Source organism: Chrysemys picta, chromosome 3 (genome assembly GCF_011386835.1).
Source record: "Chrysemys picta bellii isolate R12L10 chromosome 3, ASM1138683v2, whole genome shotgun sequence".
NCBI classification, from domain to species: domain Eukaryota; kingdom Metazoa; phylum Chordata; order Testudines; family Emydidae; genus Chrysemys; species Chrysemys picta.
In genome coordinates, this window is record NC_088793.1 from 97,983,577 (window position 1) to 97,999,722 (window position 16,146).

At 43.0% G+C, this 16,146-nt stretch overlaps 1 protein-coding gene across 1 annotated transcript in view; it reads right to left on the bottom strand.

Annotated features, from left to right (window-relative positions):
* Positions 1 to 16,146, bottom strand: part of THEMIS (thymocyte selection associated) — a 110,258-nt gene that overhangs the window by 18,888 nt on the left and 75,224 nt on the right. Inside the window, exon 5 of the mRNA XM_005280220.4 lies at positions 4,436 to 4,589. Within this exon, the coding sequence (XP_005280277.1) occupies positions 4,436 to 4,589 (154 nt within the window). The remainder of the gene's footprint in view (positions 1 to 4,435; positions 4,590 to 16,146) is intronic.

Below are 16,146 nucleotides of genomic sequence, written 5' to 3' on the forward strand. Positions count from 1 at the left end.
CCTAGGAAATCTGTAGCAGACCCAAGAATTAAACGCAGGTCTCTTGATTCCTATTTTTGCCTCAAAGCCATGAGATCATCCTTCCTTCTCTTTTAGGAATCCTTCTTTTGGATTGTATTTATTAGTGTCAGATCAAAATTTGTGCATACATGAGATGAACTGTTATTCACCCCCAGTCCATGCTACACCAGTAACCCCCCAAAGGTAAACAAACTGTTAATACAGTATAATCACTAACAGTCTGGGTGCAGATAGATCTAGATCTGACTGTTAGTAAGAGGCCTGAAGAACAAAAAGAACCTGATATCTTCTTAAAAAATGTTGTCACAGTAAATTCAGATTATCTGCTATATGTGGCATGTAGCCTCCATAATACAAGTTTACTCCGTTCACATATGGTTGTGTCTCATTGTCTGAAGTGATGAATCATTCTAGCTGGGAAACTGCATAGATTCATAGATTCTAGGACTGGAAGGGACCTCGAGAGGTCATCGAGTCCAGTCCCCTGCCCGCATGGCAGGACCAAATACTGTCTAGACCATCCCTGATAGACATTTATCTAACCTAGTCTTAAATATCTCCAGAGATGGAGATTCCACAACCTCCCTAGGCAGTTTATTCCAGTATTTAACCACCCTGACCGTTAGGAACTTTTTCCTAATGTCCAACCTAGACCTCCCTTGCTGCAGTTTAAACCTCTGGCAGTCCTCCCATTGCTCTCCCACACTGCTCTGTTTGTACAGCTGGATCAGCCTGTCTGTTTACCTGTGTGCTTTCTACAGCTTCAGGGACACCTTGATAAGGTGTCACCTCCTCCTTTAAATGCTGTCATGCAGCCAGCTGTATCTCTTTGCGATTCCAGCTTGTGGTAAGTACACACACCTGATGTCGTATACCACACACCAGTCATAGGAGCCATGCCCCACACTTTCACATGGTCCCATGCTGTGGTCCTGGACTTCCTTGCCTACTGGGGAGAGGAGATCCAGTCCTATCTTAACAGCACTCACCAGAATGCCAAGTTATACAAGACACATTTGTTTCATCAAACAAATGAAAGAGAGGGGCCACTCCTGGGACTCAATCCGGTGACTCAAAATAGGAAAGGCACACTGGCAGGGTTCGAAAAATGTTGGGAACAGTAACAATAGCTTTGTGAGAGTTTGGATTGACAATGCCTATTACGAGGCGCTATAATGAATTTTTGCAAATTTTGCCATGGTTTTCATTTTGCATCATGGTGTGTTCAATAAAGGTGATTTTTTTTAAATGTATGACTTGCGTTATTCTTTGCTAAAACAATTCATAAAATCCTTGCCCAGACCATCATGAAATCCCTACACAGAGGATCATTAGTATTTGCATTACTCTTGAGCCCCATTATGCTAGGCGCTGTACAAATACAGAACAAAAAGATGGCCCCTGCACCAAGGAGTTTACAACCTAAGTACAAGACAAGATGCAATACATAGATACAGACTGATGGGAAGTACAATCAGTTGATATTAATCAGCATGATAGGCAGAGATCTCAGCACACCAGCAGCCTAACCGTTGTTCAGAGGTTTGTAGGCATCATGGCAAAGGCAATTTTTGAAGGTGGATAATGAGGATAATGAGGTAGTTTTGCAGACGTTTACAGGGGCTCCTCCCAAGCATGAGGGGCAGAATGGGAGAAAGCGCAAAGGGGCTTGTTTAACAAGTGGGCAGAGGAGGCTAGCATCATGGGCCTATCAGAGGTGGGAATCAGCAACTTAATAGCAAATGAGAGATGATAGGTAGGGTGGGTCTGAAATTGAAGGGCCTTGAGCATAATACAAGCAGCTTATGTTTGATGCCATAGAGAAGGGGGTGCCAGTGGAGGGAAATCAAAGAGAGAGGGGGCAGGGTCAGTGTGACGGGCGAGGAAAATTATCTTTGTAGCAACATTCTGAATGGATCTGAGCCGGGTGTGACTACATTTGTCAAGGCTAGAGAGAAGGATGGTGCAGTCATGAAGATGCAAGATGAGGCACTCTCATCAAGGGGAGGGATAGCTCAGTGATTTGAGCACTGGCCTGCTAAAGCCAGCATTGTGAGTTCAATCCTTGAGGGGGCCGTTTAGGGATATAGGGCAAAAATCTGTCTGGGGATTGGTCCTGCTTTAAGCAAGGGGGTGGACTAGATGACCTCTTGAGGTCCCTTCCAACCCTGACATTCTATGATAAATGAAAGCTTTAGCTGGGTGGATAGATAAGAAAGAATCAGCAAGATTTTGATTCAACATAATTGCTACACAGATTAACATAAAATAATTACCCAAAGCATCATGCAATCCCTACACAAAGTTATATGCATTTTCCACATTGACACTCTGGCCTCAAACTAGGAGCACAATGTATCCCTGACCCTATGTCCCGCTAGCTGTTGACGGTGTCCAGAAAGCCTGTCTACCTCTGGCTGCCATTCATCCGTGAGGCTCTCTCTCTTGCTGTCACAGAGGTTGTACAAAAAACAGACAGAATGAAGTGAATTACCAAATGAAATAAAATAGAACACGCAAGTCTAAGCCTATTACAGTAATACAACTGAGTATACATAAAATCTCACCCTAAGAGATGTTTCAATAAGTCTCTTTCACAGACTGGACTCCTTCCTAGTCTGGGCACAATCCTTTCCCCTGGTACAGCCCTTGTTCCAGCTCAGGTGGTAGCTAGGGGATTCCTCATGATGGCTGCCTCCTTTGTTCTGTTCCACCCATTTATGTATCTTTTGCATAAGGCGTGAATCCTTTGTCCCTCTCCGGTTTCCCACCCCCTCCTTCTCAATGGAAAAGCACCAGGTTAAAGATGGATTCCAGTTCAGGTGACATGATCACATGTCACTGTAAGACTTCATTACCCACTTGCCAGCACACACATATACAGGGAGACTTACAGGTAAAACGGAGTCATCTGCAGACAATTGTCCCGGTTAATGGGAGTCATCAAGATTCCAAACCACTATTAATGGCCCACACTTTGCATAATTACAATAGGCCCTCAGAGTTATATTTCATATTTCTAGTTTCAGATACAAGAGTGGTACATTTATACAAATCAGATGATCACACTCAGTAGATTATAAGCTTTGTACTGATACCTTACAGAGACCTTTTGCATGAAGCATATTCCGGTTACATTATACTTAAACTCATTAGCATATTTTCATAAAATTATATAGAGTGCAATGTCACACTGTTTATACCTCTGAAAAGACAAAGCAGGCCTGCTTAGGCAGTCTGACTTCGCTGAGGAATTTGCAGTGTAGGCAGAGAACTGCGCAGCCTTGAAATACCCCAGTCAGGAAGGAGAGAGATGTGGGTCTCCACCCAAGAGAGGTGATGGCTGAGGAGCTGGAAGCCTAGAGCAGGTGCCATTGCTGGACCTTCAAGAGGGAATAGAGGTGCAGCTGCCTTGGACTGTGACAGCACAAATGGGAGTTAGGTGACAAACTCCTATTATCCTTCAACAGGAGTTAGGTGCCTCTTGTGCCTTTGAAATTCTCCCCTCAAACAAATTACTTTCAGAGCATTAATAATGAATCCCTCGTTATGAAAGCTGTTTATGTTATTTTTGGAGGAATTGCAGTATGCAAGGTTTTCAAAGTAATGTCCTGAATTTCACAGTTGGCAGTCACACACATTCAATGACAAGGCAATAAAGAAAAGCTTTATGGGGACGTTTTTATATTACTAGCAGAAACTACTCAACCGATTGCATGCAGCTAGACATTCAGGGCCCAATCCTGCAAACACAGTACATGTGGAAGTCCCATTATTGGATAGAGATGATGGGTGGACCCATCAGATGGGCCATGAGCTTGATCCAAACCCCATTGAAATCAATGACAGTTATTCCATTGACTTCATAGGTTTTGGATCAGGCCCCATGATATATAGCTTTTCAGCTTTAACATGCTCTGAAAAAAATAGACACTAAAACAGATGTTGAAAATATATGGGAAATCCTAACACACTGTACATAAAAAGTACAAATAAATAAAAGCCAATTAATTTTCTCGGTTCAATTTTTTCTTAGAATTATAAAAATATGACTCGAGACATCTTAATATTTTTACACAACTCACTCATTCAGCTTTGCCAACAGGGCTGAATCATCAGTCTTTTAAAAAGATTGACTGTAGATGAATTCAGCATCTTCTCCACGCAGGCCTGCTCCTGAGAACCACTGAATATTCATGCTGCAGTGTCAAACTGAGTTTAATACCATGCTGCTACTGAGAGTTTGCCTTATGGCATTTATTCGGGAAGAAAAGAGAGGTTCACATTTTGTCTCCTTTGACTGATCCACAAGTTCCAATTGAATCATGCAAAATACTTCTGCACATCAAGCATTTATCAGGGCTGAGGTTAAACGCTGTTATATTAATAACCCAAATCATAAAGCTTAACTGACCTTTAATCACATTGCTGTCCAGTAATGTAGCTGTCCCAGTCACGTCGTCCTCATTCTCCCAGTGCACTAAATCATTTTGACAACTAACTTGTAATTCTGAAACAGCAGTAGCTTGATCTGAGCACAGTTTCTTAGTGGTGTCTACATAGAGATTCTGAAATTACATAGAACAGTGTGATTGATTTCTTGTATGCATTGTTAGTCCAAACTAGATACTTTTCACAAATGTGACAAGGAAGAGCATCAGTCATACTTTAGGTCATTTCTGTGGATTTGGAACATGAATCTACTGTTTGTCAAAGTAAGTTATAAATAACATTTACTACAATGCTAGCCTTGGAGGCATGTATACCACAAAGTAACATGACTAGAATGAGAAGATATTCTCGGTACAGAAAATTACCTTTAAGACATATTTCATAGCCTCTCTCTCTCTTTCTCTCATGTGTGTGTGTGAGAGAGAGATTTCCATATCTGTTTCTTTTCAAATATCTTTCTTTTTAGTCAGTTGCTCTTACTGTATTGCTTATAATAAAACTCATTGAATTCAGTACATGACAAATACAACGCACACACACATGTCTGGCATTTCAATTATATATATTTATACTTCTAAAATGGTGACTATGGTTAGGCAGTACTTACATACAATTATAGTGTAAATACATTACAGTGATGGTTTTGATAACTTATTCATATTATCAAAACCATAACTGCAATGTATTTACATTGTAATTGCATGTGAGTACTGCCTAACCACAGTCACCATTTTATAAAGTATAAATATGTATAATTGAAATGCCAATCAATTCAAAACAGAACAGCACATCCAGCTGAGATGCAAACTAGTGAATAAGAGCTAATGATCAAAATCTATCTACTTGTGCAAAAAGTGTAGCTGTTCTGCATCAGATCAACCTTGTACCATACATACAGGTAAAATTAATCCTAACTGAAACAACAATGAAAATATTGTAATATCAGAGCAAATAATGAGAGATAAAAACCAATTAACACTTTCTTGGGCTTACCTATATTTGTATTTTCTGAAATAAACACTAGAAGATATATCAGCAGCGGTTCACTGAATCACAAGATTCTATACAAGCTTGTGTAGTACAACTTGTACAATGTTATGCAGTACAGTTCGTGATTGTGAAAGAACTATGATATCAAGCAAAGCTTGAAGCAGTGGTAAAATTCACAAGGACCTCAGGGATTTGTGGAAAGAGAAATACAGTTGAACATATTAGAAAAAGGACAGAATTGTCAGAAGAAATTCTTAACAGCAATGAAGAAAAAAAAACAGTGAAAAATATGCTGTTATAACTGAGCCATATTCTCTGCTAGTGGATAGTGGCATAGCTCCAGTGAAGTTAACAGAGCTCTACCATTTTGCACCAGCAAACAATGGAGCAATGGGCCCCTTCTTCACAAATGAGATCTCTTTTTCCTCCTTTGTATTGCACCAGGTCTACATGTATCACCAATGTGACACCAGTCTGTCCTGACCATATTAATAAAAGTTTTAAGAAATGTCCAAATTTTAGCTAGGACAAAAATTAACACATTTCAAAACAGAAATGTACAAAACTTTCAATAAACTTGTCACAGCCTCCATAAATGTATAGTTTACATTAAAGGTGAACAATAAAGGAAAAAAATAAGTGGAGATCAATTTATGCGCAGGTTGTCCTCAGAGCCCAGATGGTCGGGGACATTTCAGCACAGAAATAAGTTTTAACCAATCTTTTCTTCAGTGTTTACAAAATTAAGAAAATCTTGAAAACATACCATGTAACTAACAGGAATAATAACAACATATTTTTAAAATATCTTTGTCGTTTATTCTTTTCTATTTAGATTTCCTTTTTTTTATATGTTAAGCCTAGTAATTGACACAATGTGTTACACTCATAGTCTTTATTCTGTGTTGTCCAAAATAACCTAAAACCAAGTCTTGATATCAAAAATAGCTATGCAGGGGGAAATCCCACAATTCTGAAGCATATGATTAACACTTGCAATAATCTTATCAGTCAATCTACTGTACCGCTTTTAGAGTCACTTCTTTGCAATGGTTCCCCAAGGCACTTTGCAAATACATTAAAACTGACAGAGCTCAGACATTTAAGAATAAACCAGGTTACACAAATTAGATTTTCACTTCAGTTTAGATTGAAATCTGCAACACACTAGCATCCCTAATTGTAATATACAAATTTAGTAGACTTACGGAATACTTAAAAGTACACCTTATAACTACACTAAACATCTAGGGTCAAATCCTGACATTCTAATTCAGTATTACTCGGACATCTCTGAAGAATTCCAATTGGGTGAACTCTTGGTTCTACAGAAACCAATGGGAGCTTTGCCATTGGACTTCAACGGAGCCAGGAATTGCCAATTGTCTTCAGTGAGCATTCTGCCACAGGAAGGACTGAGTTAAAATCTTCAGGATTTGGACCATGGCAATTTGTTAAAAAGGATCACAGACCAGTAAATAGAGGAAATTTCATATCTGACCATTATAACAACTAAAAGCTTGTGACCAGAAAATTTTACCTCAGTAGTTAAGAATTGCCCAAGAAACCTCTACTACCACTCAACCTTTAGAAGAAAAGGTGCAAAGGCATAAAGGTAAGGTAGCTTGGGACTACGTAATGCCTCAGGAAGTAAGAGGTGTTATATTAAAGAAAATACAAAATGTTATTGGGGGTTAATGCAAGAATCAAAGTACTGGGGATGCATCATTTTAGTGCAAACCGAGGCTGCAGCATTCTTCAGAAGTTGTAAATCTGCATATAGCTTATCTGTAATGCATGAAATATAAGACATTGAAATAATAAAGGAGGCTAGAAGTGACCAAAGCAAATTTTGCCTGACAACTGCATACTGAGCTTAGCCCACAGTGTACGTGTGCACACTCACCTACCCTGCACCCAGCCATACAGAAACATTTACTATTCTACTGAACAGTATTGCATAAATAATAATAAATAAAATTATGAATGCTTTGTCTTTAATGCAAAGCAATGATTGTGCTTTAAAATCAGTAATGAATAAAACATATTGATATCCCTGTGATGTGGGCATATATTACCACCCTGATTTTACACTTGGGGAAACTATAGTACTTCAGTGTCACACAGGAAGTGTGTGGCAGAACTGGGAAAAGAACCAAGATTTCTTCACTCCAGCCTGTGCTTTGACCACAAGACTACCTTTCCTCTCCTATTTAGGCCATTTCCACCCAAAGCTGCCATCAGCAGAGATGGGCAGTAATATTATGCCAGGCCTAGCACCCCTGGACTCTTCTGAAAGAAACCACCAAAAGCTATTGTAGACACTTGATAAATCTCACACACTTGAGACAGCACAGTTCTTCACTGGAAACTGTAGCTACAGTTATAAGACACCCAGAAAAATGGCTCCGCAGATAACCCAAGTGTTCTTATATTGAAAGACTAAGCGAGAGAGAGGGTTCCAAAAATAATAGCTGTGACCCCTGAAAATAAGTAAAAAAAAAATGGCTACAAGAAGTAGGGGATGCTCTCTAAACCAGTGTGATAAGAATTCTGTAATTGGAGGCATTGCAATGTTTGTGAAATTTTCCCATTTGTACCCAGTATAAGCTACTGTTTTTATTATTTATTTATGTATTCATTTATTTTAAGTCTCAACAATGTCAAGACGGCTCAGAATAAAAAGGAGACAACCTATGATGCCATATAAAAATGTGGGAATAAATATGAAACCCACCACTGTCATGCTTTCTGGAAATGTTGAGAAAGATGTAGTGGCATAAAACATTTTGACAAAACTGGGGCCTTTCCAGCCAGAAAGTAAAGTTGTTATGTGGTTACAAATTACTGTATTGCAGAGGAAGACCCATTTATTGGAGCAATCACTGCTGGACATGGCACTACACCTTTGGAGTACATTTATTATGAGTCACACATGCTATAAGATATAGATCATAAACCTTTTACTGCAATCTTTAAAGACCTGGAGTGGCATTTATACAGTCTTCAGAAACTCAGGCTAAAACTATAGAGATATTTCTTAGCTTTGGCATATGCAGTACTATATATCCATCTGTAAAACACTTAATTGCTGCAGATAGCCTTTTCAGTAGTAAACACATACCAATACCATAACATTGTGTGAAATTATTTTGAAATCCACTGACACTTCACTCTTTCCAAACAGAAGTAGCAGTTTATTGACACTAGAAGCAAAGAAAGGTTCTGCAACAGATAAGTACAGCAGCCTACCCATAGCTAAGCCTAAACCTGACTGACTGTAAGCCTACACTTTTGAACTTTCCTAAATGCTGAAAGCTAAGTATTTTTAAAGGAAAAAAAGAGGAAGAGAGCAGTCTAACTTAGATAAAGAGTTATCTTTTGGTTTTGTTTTGTTATAGAGGGCCTTTCACAATCCTCAAAGCATAGGTGTGCCCCGGCACACCCTAATGCCCTGAGCTCCAGCTGGGAAGGCTGCTCCTCCCCCCTCCCCTCCCTCAGCTGTTTGCCAGACAGGCTCAAATCAACTGCTTCCTCCCTCCCTGCTCCAGCAGGGGCCGAGTGAGTCTCACACACACACAAGCCTTAGGTGTGGGCGGGAGTGCGGGGCTATCAGCAGCAGCACAGCCAGCCCCTGCTTGCCTAGGGCTGCCCTGCACCTCTTGGGCTGGTGGCCATGGCGTCCACATGCATAGCTGCTCCCTGCCAGCCAGGCTCCACTCCGGCCACAGCAGGCAGCAGGTGACCCAAGGGAGCCCAGCTAGGCTAGGGCTGGATGCAGTGGGAGAAGCTCCAGATACCGGCAGGAGCCATGCAGGGGTGGGGGAAGAGAAGCCCTAGACGGGGCTGGAGCCACATGGGGGGAGAGAGTGGGGGTGGAGGAGAAGTCCGGACCCCGGCAGGAGCTGCACTGGGGTGTCGGGGGGAGGGGAGAGAAGCCCGGACCCTGGCAGAAGATGTGGGGTTGAAGTCCCGATCTCGGGAGCCCCAGCCACCCTAGTGGCAAAAGTTGCAGGGCTGAAGCCCTGACCCCACTCTGCGTGGAGCTGGCCTGAGCCCTTCTGTCTCCCATCCCACCTGTGGAGCTGGGGCTGCATGCTTCTGCGGGGCAGTGTTTGGCTCCGCGGGGAGGCTAGGACCCTCATCTCATGGTAAGGGGTCCAGGGCTGGGGGGTTGGATAAGAGGTGGGGGCAGTCAGGGGACAGGGAGCAGGGTGGGTTGGATAGGGGGTGGGATCCCAGGCGGGTGGTTGGGGGCAGTCAGGGAGCAGGGGGGGTTGGATGGGGCATGGGAGTCCCACGGTCTGTCAGGGGGCAGGGGGTGGATAGGGGTCAGGGCAGTCAGGAACAGGGAGCAAGGAAGATCCTGGGGGGGCAATCGGGGGGGGTCTTTGGAGGCGGTGGTCAGGGAACAAGGAGCTGGGGGGGTTGGATGAGTCAGGAGTTCTGGGGGGGGCCTGTCAGGGGGTGGGGAGCGGTTGGATAGGCAGGCAGTCCTGGGGGGTCTGTCTAGGGCAGGGATGTGAATAAGGGTCGGGGCAGTCAGGGGACAGGTAGGGGGTAGGGTCCTAGGGGAGCAGTCAGGGGACAAGGAGCAGGGAGGCTTAGATGGGTGGGGGTTCTGGGGGGCAGTTAAGGGCAGGGGTCCCAGGAGGTGGTAGTCAGGGGATAAGGAGCAGGGGGGCTTGGTGGTTCTGAGGGGGGCAGTCAGGGGGCGGGAAGTAGGAGGGAGTGGATGGGGGCAGGATGGGGTTGGGGCTAGGGCAGGGTGGGGCTCCCTGGGTGCACACCCTAATGAAATGGGCTGCGCACGCCTATGCCTCAAAGCCCTTTCTGGAATTAAACTATACAGGGATCATTTCACTCCAGCCACCACATTTCTCTTATAGCTATAGTGTAGAGCCATAGGTCTTGATTCTGATCTCACAGTAATGTTAAAACCAGCGTAAGTGATATCAGAATCAGATCAAAATACCATACTGATCCAGCAGACCAAATTCTAATCCCATTGACAGGGCTGTAAATTTGGAGTAATTCCATTTGTTTCAACTGAATTGCTCCAGATTTACACCAGTACACAAAACAACAAAATTTGGCCTACTGTGTGCCAAGAAATAAGGGAACGGAGTGTTTAAAAGTGACACCTGGCAAAAGGACAGATTCAAATAAAGGGGATAACACAATTGGAAACCGTGAGACCTCATAGGAAACTTGAAATATAACAGCAGAAGATCAGGACTGATTTATTCCATTTGGAAAGAAACAATTACCTTCTGATTGTGACTTGTATCCCAAGGCAGTCTTCTTGAATGATCCATCGGCAAGCCAAGTTATCTTGCATGCTAACATAATTTTTTCAAGGGCAGAGTGTATCTACAGTTATGGATACTGACAAGAGGCCCTGGTTTTGTAATAAAGAATTTTAACGGTCTCCCCAAATACACAAATTCCAACACATGACAACAAGCCTTTATTTCAACAGTTCATTGGGAAGTCTGAAAAAGGAACAAAGCTACTTAAAAGATTCTTCAGAAAGACCATGGACAATAAAGTGGATCCTCATTAGCATACAAAAGAGTGGAACTTCAGAGTTCTTGTTTGCCTGCAGAACTTGTAAAATATACAGGGCCGGCTCCAGGCACCAACTAAGGAAGCAGGTGCTTGGGCGGCCAATTCAAAGGGGCGACACTCCGTCCGATATCGGGGTGGCCCATCCGGGTCTTCAGTGGGAATTCGGCGGCGGGTCCCCCATTCCCTCTCTTCCTCTTTGAGCTGCTGCCGAAGTGCCGCCGAAGAGGAGGAGAGGGGGTGAAGGACCCACCGCCGAAGAAGCGGCACGTTTGAGCTGCCACCGAAGTGCTGCCGCTCGTCCTTTTATTTATTTATTTATTTATTTATTTACTTATTTTTGCCACTTGGGGTGGCAGAAAAGCTGGAGCTGGCCCTGAAAAATATAAACTATAATTGAATATAGGCCTAAAGAGGATAAAGCTGAGAGTCTGGAGAGACAGCAACAAAGTTACGATATACTGTCAGATATACTTCACTCCAAAAGTTAGATGGCCCGTTTGGTTAAAGTTCTGGGCTTTCACCTCTGGCAACTTGAGTTCAAATTCTCCCTGTAACCTCTGTTACAGCATACTGTCACACACGCCCATGCCATAAAACCATGATCAATTTCACACTTATTTTCAGTAGAAGCCCAGGACTAGGACAAGTGGAGTGTTGCAGGAAATAAAAATGGAATGCTATACAAAGTCATAATGGGTTATGGACAGACAACATAAGCATTTTCTTAGAGTTAAAAATAAATAAAGCAATAAATTTCCACTAGCAACGGTAGATCTGGTATAACCTTGACTCCAAATTGTTTCTAGTAACATAACAGACCCAGAAGACAATATTAATGTTATTCCCATTGCTACAAAATAAAACCAAAAAAGTGACTGGAACTGAGACAAGCCCTTTGAGAAATTGAGAGGAGTATTGAACATTCAGAGTTTCTCACAATAAGCAGAGTGACAAGGTGGGTTAAAAAAAAATTAGTGAACTTGAGTAAATATGCTCATTTGTTGTCTGAAAAAGAATAACTAGCCCAGGAAAAAGGCACTCCTTTAAGAACAGAGCAAACTAATACCTTTACCAAAAGGGGAAACGTAGGAATGAAGGAAGGAAGGAATATTAAGAAGCCACTAGATGGCTCTCTTCCCTGTCTTATGTGATGCATTCAAAAAACTCTGGTTAAGCATTTCCTTTTTAAACTTCTTATTTCAAGGGCTTATAACTCAGCGGCAAAATTCACTGCAGGCAAAAACGTGACATAAAGGGTCTCATCCTGACAGAGATGTTTTTCTGCCCCAAATCCTTCCTCCCCTCCCAAAAGCACAATAAAAACAATTGTCAGAGGGGTAGCCGTGTTAATCTGGATCTGTAAAAAGCAACGTCTGTTAGTCTATAAGGTGCCACAGGACTCTTTGTCGCTTAATAAAAACAATTGTTGAAGTTATTTACATGAATGAAATGGAGGGAGGGGATGTTCTTCACTAGATACAGCTGTGACTTGGTGCAATGGTGAACAGTGAAAAATTGATGTCTGGAAACTGAGCAGACCAAGATCTAATACATTTTGGTGGGGAGGGATGGAGGAATGGGAGAGGAAGAAGGAAACCAGCCAATAGAATAACCTTTAAAAAGAGGCTATTGCTCATGCACAATAAGGGTTTTTCAGTAAAATTTCACAAAGGTTTTAAGTACATATTTAAACACTTTTGCCCTTCACAGATCATTTCCATAGGAAGGGTAAATCAGAGGTCCCCAAATTGTGGGACGCGCCTTGGCCAGCCCCCATGGGGAGTAGGGAAGGAGTGCCACTCAGCCCTGTTCTGCTCCCAGCTCGGCCCCCAGCCCCAGCCTCAGCCCCTGGCCGTGGCTCCACTCCCGGCCTGGGCTCGGCCCCAGCATCAGCACCAGCCCTACCCCAGGCTGCAGCCTCCCAGCAGGGCTGCATCCCTGTCCCCACCCTTGGCCCCCAGCTGCAGCTCCATTCCCGGCCCCAGACCCAGCTTTGGCCCCCTTGCCTCTGTCCGAGCTCCCCCACCCACCCCACCCCTCAAGCTGTGAGCCTACTCCCGGCCCCAGCTCCTGGGGGGTGGGGAGGGACAAAGGTAAGGCGGGGGCATGACTGTAAAAATTTTGGGGACCACGTGGGTAAATATTCAACAGATTTTTGTCATGAAATATGTTGCATCAATAAAAAACATGCACGTGTACACAGTTCCAACATTCCTACAGAATCCATTGCTTGCATCAGAATTCCAGCACCCCAGTCTCTGCACTCATTCACTGCTCAAGGAATGTATTTAATCATTTCATTACACTTCCGAGTGGGAATGGCGCCCCTGTTTTCAGGGTCTGTTCCAAAATGGTGCTGAGTAGAACTTGGCGCCTTTTGAAATGAAACTCTGCCTCCATAGGGTAAAAAAGTCTATAAATGGCAGTGTGGTAAAAGGGACATCTGCTCCTAACTCCTGCCATTTTTTCCTGGGCCTTATGTTTGTCACAACAGAACAGAAAGTAATCTAGGGTAGCCCTGAGTGACCTGGATTGTGATGACACTGTATTTAAAAGGCTCACGACAGTCAGGGTTAAAACTTTGGGTATTATTTGTACAAATCCAAATGGATCCTTTAAAAATATATTGGATAGCTTAATAATACTGAATTGTTCAAACATCTCCTGCAGTTTGGAGAAATACTCTGTATCCTGTAGCAACATCACAGCAAAGCAGAGAATGACCCTGGGCGTGCCTTTACCATAACACAAACTGTGCACCCACCGACATTTGTTTTAATCATGATCAGGCACTCATCTTGAGACAGCTAAACTGATTTTTCAGAGTACTTAGCATTTATATAGCACTTCATATATTCAACACACTGTAAGACTGAAACCAATTAATCTTCACAACACTCCTGGGAGTTAAGTGGGTAAGTACTAGGTCTTCATCTTACAGATGCCCAGTAAACTGAAACAGTCTGTTCTGCATGGCCTCCAACAGTGAGTCAATGGCAGCCAGGATTCAAATTTGGGGGTTCCTGGCTTCCAACTCTGTACTCATTCTGCCACATCACCAAGGCCAGATTTCCAATTAGGCACAGGAGGCATGTGCCTAGGGGCACCAGCATTCCAGGGGTGCCTGAAAGCTAAACGTGAGTTCCAAGTTTCATTTTTTATGGAAAACACGAAGGTCAGCTCTAGGCAGGGGGGCACTGAAGATGCTGTGCCTACGGGCACCTAAGGTGTAAATCCGGCCCTGCACATCACACTGACTGACTGCCAGCGGTGCTGAGTCTGCACATTTCCCACTGAAATCAGCCAAAGTGAAGGTGAACTTCCTGTTTGGTGCATGGGAAAGTGACTTTGATACCACATCCTTAGCCAGCTGCTCCTGCCTCCTAAGCCCTACAACTGATTACTTTCTCTGCCTAGTCCTTTTGCTGCTGCCTTCCTGAGCTGGAACCTCTGATCAGATCCCCCAACCTGCCCCTCACTCTTCCAGCTGTTTCCTCTCAGATCTACTCCACACTCCATCCTCTTCACACCTTGTGCTGGTTCCTCCAGAGTACTCACACATCCTATACAACTTCCCCTAGCTGTGGCATGGGGGGAGAAAGGGGAAGCAAGATTTTAAAAATAAATTGTTTTCAAGTCCTTATCGCTGTGCTGTCCTTACTAACATTAAGCTGCAAGTCCAGCTGCAGAGCACACACTGTGCTTCCTCTTACTGAATAACAGAAAGTGCTGTGTGTGGCAGACAGCAGCCTCAGAAAAGCAGCAGGACATCACAATGGTAGGAATTAAATACTTTAGACCAGATTCTGATCTCAGGAACACCAGTATAAATCTGCAGTAATTTCCCACAGGTCAGGGGAGTTATTCTGGAGTTACTCCAGCCTATCTGGAGTTCAGAATCTGGCCCTTTGTTTTTCAAAATTATCTGCTCTCCAGGCCACAGTGAGGAATGGAACAGCAGGGCGGCGGGGGGTGAGGGGAGGAAGAATGGGTTATTTTAGTAGTAAAATATATTCCTAGCATAGTCACCACATTGTTCTTTTTGTAACAATTGAATCTCTACATTTATTTGCCTTCCCATACAGATATATGTGTATATAGATATTTTCATTCCACTATGCCCATTAGAAGTAAGGTGTTTTGTTTTGTTTTTTAAATTATTGTGGAAAAGAAAAAAAACCTCTAAATTGTCCCCACCTCTGGATTTCCCTGTGGATCCCTTCTTCTCTGTGTCTATCTTTCAGGCTCTGACCTTGCAACCACTTATCTGTGTGTTAAACTCTCCATATGTGATTATCCCCACTCAAGTCAAGAGGACTAACTCATGTGAGTAAAGTAACGCACATGCATAAGGGTGTGTCCATGCTACTGTGGATACCACCATAGAACTGTAGTGTAGATGTTTCCTACATCAACTGAACAGGGTTTTCCATTCATGTTAGTAATCCATCCCTCCAAGAGGCAGTAGTTAGGTCAACGGAAGAATTATTCTATCCACCTACCTGAGTCTACAGTGGGGGCTAGGTTGACCTGTGTCACACAGGGCATGAAACTTTTCCCAGCACTGAGCAATGTGGTTAGGACAAACAGGCCTGCGTGTTTGCAGGATCAGAGCCTTAAGCTGTGCCAACAGTTGTGTTTGTGCTTTTCTTTACTACTGTGGGAAGCCAATGGGACTACTCAATAGCATGTGCGTAAGAGCTGGCCAGATCAGGACCTTAGACTGTAAGCTTTCCAGGGCAGAGCACAGTGTTGGCACTAACTAAACATCATCATCATCGACTAGTATAACACTGGCAAAGCCAAATAATATATCAGATACTCAAATCCTGGAATTTTGCATTTGGAAATCATAATCTGATCATTTCTCCCTGTGAAAATCTTAGATTGGACAGGAACGGCGTTTTCTCATGAGTGATGTCAGTGCTTGTGGACACTACCAAATATGAGTAATAATTAAAAAATCAGTATCCTCTATATACTTGCTTCTTCAAAACATTCATTATATGGCTTAGGAGAATGGAAGTAGAATGTAGAGCCTTTCACTGTTAAATCACTGGCATATTTGCCAATTTATTTATTTATATGTACAAAACAACACATAAGCACCTA